Below are 4,734 nucleotides of genomic sequence, written 5' to 3'. Positions count from 1 at the left end.
TACTTAAACTGTTTCTAGAGGTTTAGTCAGTGTTGTGCTGGACATTTACCTCAGTTTGCAGTCGTTCCTCATGTATCGTTTCTGATGTCTGTTGTGGAGATAAACACATTTCCGCTCATGTCTATCCCACTGAGCTTCAAAACAGTCGACATCAGAAACAGACGCAAATACCACATGAAAACAGAGCAGAGCCGAAGACAGTTCAATCATATTATTATACAGAGCAGTAGAAAAAAAAATTTAATTCATCCTCTGTATTTTTAAATTACCCAATTTATTGAGTTGAACAACAACACATTTTAGTTTTAACAGTCAAACACAAAATAAAATAAAAAAATAAAAAAATTTAATATATATATATATAAAAAAAAATATTACTTTTATTCAGAAAGTATGCATTAAATTAGTCAAAAGTGACAGCAAAGACATTTATAATGTTACAAAATATTTCTTTTGAGCTTTCTATTTATCAAAGAATCCTGAAAAATAAAATATATCATGGTTTCCACAAAAATATTCAGCAGCACAACTGTTTTCAACATTAATAATAATCAGAAAAGTTTTGAGAGCAGCAAATCGGCACATTATATACAGTTTTGAATTACTTTTAATGGATCTTGGGGGAAAAAATTATGCCACATAATTGACCCACAAGACATACTTGAGTATCTGCAGTTTATAGTTTGGATCCTGCAGTTTGTGTTTGAGCAGCTGGACTCCTGATGGTCCTGGGTGATTGTAGCTCAGATCCAGCTCTCTCAGGTGTGAGGGGTTTGAACTCAGAGCTGAAGACAAATAACCACAGCCTTCTTCTGTCACCATACAGCCAGACAACCTACAGGAGGATAAAACAAGTGAGAAACAATCAATTTGTCAAAGAAATAAACTAAAGCTCCTAGTTTTACCTCAGTATCTGCAGCTGACAGTTTGGCCTCTTCAGTCCATCAGAGAGCAGCTTCACTCCTGAATCCTGCAGGTCATTGTTACTCAGATCCAGCTCTCTCAGGGGCGAATCTGAGCTGAGGATCAAGGAGAGGTGCTCACAACTCTTCGCAGTGAGGTTACACCAGCTCAACCTGCGCAAACACATTTCTAAATGGTCATTTATCAGTCATCTGGCACAGCGGGGTTAATGCTAAATTTCATCAATACTTTCCTCAGAACCTCAAGTTTTCTCTCTGTGTTTTCCATCCCATCTAGGAGCTTATGGAGTCCAGAGTCCTGCAGGTCATTGCCGCTGAGGTCGAGCTCTCTTAGACAATTTGAGATATTCTTGAGAGCGGAGAGCAGCTCCATACAGCTTTCCTGGCCGAAATGACACCGGGCCAACCTGAACGAGTACAACATCAGCATTACATTTCAGACTACATGTTCACACAGAAATGGTAACGGGGTCACGGGTCGGCCACAGAGTGAGGGGACATGCACAATTTTTATGATGCGTGTATTCACTTTGAAAAAATATTGGCACCTGTTTAACGGCACCTGTTTCTGAGTAAAACGCAAACACGAAACTTGTAAATAAAATAATTTTTAATAACATATAGCCTAGTTTTATATATGAATAGGTTGTTTGTCAACTGATTGCATGCTGTTGGAGTTTCCAGCTCCGTAAAATAGCCTACTGGAAGTGCTGTAGTTTCTCTGTATATAGCTACTAAAGTACATCACACAAATAACATTTTAAGTTACTTCCATTTCTGAACAAAGACAGTAATTAATTCCATAAATACAGGAGCCTGATTTGTTTTAATTGTCAGAATATATTATTAATAACAAATAAAAAAAACATTTGCAATCAAGACTGTTAAAAAACAACAACGCCAGAATGAAGCCAGACTCTGTTGCTCTCTGGGATGCCAAGCATAAGAATATCAATGTATTTTGTTTAACCAACAGTAAGAATTTTTAACCGATTAATCGGCTACTTTCGTTTGCTGCATGTTCATAAAAACACGCCAAACATAAATTTTACATTTTTGAAAGGAAAAATAAAAACAAAAAGTCACATCGGCTATAACTCACATTTTATTACATTTAGAAATAATACCGGCAGGCCTATGTTAATGTACATACATTACAAACACTATAAACATATAGACTATTTTAGTTCCCCTCACTCCACAACAAATCCTTTAAATTATTTTTACACAACTTATTCAGAACAGACCAAGAATGAAAAAAATATAATTTATTCATTCCTAATGAATAAATATAACTGCAGTATAATATAATAATATAGGCCTGGCTATAAACAAGCCAAAACATATTCATTTAAAGTGAAACTGATGGTAAAGTTGGGTTCATAGCCTACCTCTCGCTCATTCGGCACCAATCCAAATGCTTCCATATTCGCGACGTATTTGAAGCTGAACTATTATTTATTAGGTAAATTGGGCTTTGTACTTCACGCGTGTTCCAATATCGACAAGAAAAAAAAAATCATAATGAGCAAAAACGTGCCACAGTGGCAAAACTGCACATATTACAGACTATTTCAATTGACTAGTGTAATTTTTTACATGTTTGGGTGACTGTATATTATTTTGATAATGAACAGGCTGCGCTGTTTGCAATGAATTTATAGTGTGTGCGTGAGGCGAGATCAAACAGCTGAAGCACAAAACACTCGTCATCTTTGGTCAAATAGTAAAGGAATAATTCGAAACAGCAAAGTGCAAAGTGTTAGCAGTTTGAAGATTCGAGAATATTGGCAAAGATTATTAGAATTCTTTATAAAGCGAACACTGTTCCATACTTATTTCGCTCTGGAACCTGAATGAAAAATATTTTTGCTAAGGACGAACCGAAATGAAAACATTGTATTTGACAGCCCACACACATCAACTCCCCTTCCTGTACTTCTGAGTGGGAGATCTTCCCAGAGACTAAAATCAGGGCGCCCCCTCCGGAGATGGCACCTGAGGTGAGGGGGCACAGAGGTGCCCGGGCCCCCTGAGGCCCCCCGCGGCACTGACGCTGACCTGAGTGTCTCCAGATGACAGTGTGGGCTCTTCAGTCCAGCAGAAAGTGCCTTCACTCCCGCCTCGATGCTGTAATTGTGACTCAGGTCCAGTTCGCTCATAGGACAGTCCTCTAGCTGAAGAGCCGAAGCCACCGTTTCACAGCACTGCTCTGTCAGTCCACAGTCTGAAAACCTGGCAAGATGGCAAGATGTTAGCTAGTCATGAAGAGCTCACCTCTACACAGTTTCAAAAAAATAGATCCCAATAAAGCTAAATAAAAAAGAAACAATGTAATTAATACACTGCACAAAAAATGCTGGAAAGTATAAAAAGCCTAAATGAGTTTACAGTATCATACCTGTACATTAGTTCAATAACTTAATAATTACATAGAAAACCTAAACTTAGAAAATCTTAAAGGAACAATGTATTTGAATGCTACGCCTGACAAAATTGTAGTAAATTAAAAAAACATGGAAAGAAAGAAGAGTACAAAATGGCTTACACTGCGTTTCTGCAGCATCACTGTCACACAAAATGGATCAAAATTGTAAAAAAAACGTTTAATTTCATTCATAAAGTTGTATTAATTCAATTGATTAAACATGCTTTCCTATTATTCAAATTGAATTAAAATGGAATCATGAAAAATTAAATTAGAAAACATTAATTGGGGAAGAAAAACGAAATATGTTGAAAGAAGTTGAAGGGGAAAACTAAATTTTGAAAACAGAATTTGGAGGAAAACAAACAGCATTTTGGGGAAAATATTATCAAAAATAACGTTGAAAAAATAAAAATTAAATTTTGGAAAAAGTAAAACAGAATATGCTTTAAAAATACTTTTTGTGGGGGGTTAGGTACTCGCCCCGGGGGTGAGTAAAACAAAACAATTTTGTTTTACAATTTTAGGGGGAAAAGAGTTTTCATTTGACTCTACATACAGGGCTTTTCTGCAGCATCTCACGGCTGGGACGAGTCTCCTGCATCCCGCATATGTGTTGTTGAACATCTTGGGGTCGAAGTCATCCAGCACCTCGCCTGACATCAGAAGCACATAAACCAGCACTGAGCAGTTGGAGTTGGACACCGCTTTCGGCTGGCCGCTCTCTGACTTCAGATATTTCATGATTTGTTTGTACAGGGTTCTGTCCTGCAGCTCCAGGATGCAGAAGAAGTGGTTGATAGATTTATCTGGGCACTTGTCATTGTTTTGCAGTTGCTTGATGTACTGGATGGTTTTATTGATGCAGTTTTTGTTTTCCAGCGTCTCGTTCAGCAAGCCGATGAGGAGTTTCTGATTGGACTGGAGAGAAATGCCCAGCAAGAACCGCAAAAAGAGATCAAAATGCCCTCGGTCGCTCTCCTTCGCCTTATCGATCGCCTTCCTCAGCAGAACGTACAGCAGTTCTTTCTTATTAGGACGCGAATTCTCCAAGAAGAATTTCAGCTCGTCCATGTCCAGCTTCAAGTAGCAAAGAAACACATGCAACGCGGCAAGAAACTCCTGCACGCTCAAATGTATGAAGTAATAAACCTTCCTCTCATGCAGGACAGAGTCCTCCTTGAAGATTTCAGTGCACAGTCCTGTGGACTCCTCGCTTTCATCGATGCCGCACGCTTTCAGATCCGTCTCGTAGAACATGACGTTTTCCTCCTTCAGCTGTTCGAATGCCAGTTTAGCCAACTTTAAGATCATGCCTTTGTTTGAACTCAAAAGCTTTGTGCGATCCCTTTCCTGCTTCTTCTCATACTTCTGGTTCTTCAT

At 38.3% G+C, this 4,734-nt stretch overlaps 1 protein-coding gene across 1 annotated transcript in view; it reads right to left on the bottom strand.

The window, feature by feature from the left end:
• LOC107574510 (NACHT, LRR and PYD domains-containing protein 12-like) overlaps positions 1 to 4,734 on the bottom strand; it is a 5,400-nt gene extending 666 nt beyond the window's left edge. Inside the window, exons 1-6 of the mRNA XM_016260965.1 lie at positions 3,911 to 4,734; positions 2,985 to 3,158; positions 1,157 to 1,330; positions 906 to 1,076; positions 662 to 835; positions 606 to 616 (exon numbers count right to left, since the gene is read on the bottom strand). Of these exons, the coding sequence (XP_016116451.1) occupies positions 606 to 616; positions 662 to 835; positions 906 to 1,076; positions 1,157 to 1,330; positions 2,985 to 3,158; positions 3,911 to 4,734 (1,528 nt within the window). The remainder of the gene's footprint in view (positions 1 to 605; positions 617 to 661; positions 836 to 905; positions 1,077 to 1,156; positions 1,331 to 2,984; positions 3,159 to 3,910) is intronic.

Source organism: Sinocyclocheilus grahami, unplaced genomic scaffold (assembly GCF_001515645.1).
Source record: "Sinocyclocheilus grahami isolate Dianchi unplaced genomic scaffold, SAMN03320097.WGS_v1.1 scaffold2255.1, whole genome shotgun sequence".
Taxonomy (NCBI): domain Eukaryota; kingdom Metazoa; phylum Chordata; class Actinopteri; order Cypriniformes; family Cyprinidae; genus Sinocyclocheilus; species Sinocyclocheilus grahami.
Note: the sequence above shows the minus strand (reverse complement) of the source record. Positions and strands in the feature narration are given on the sequence as shown.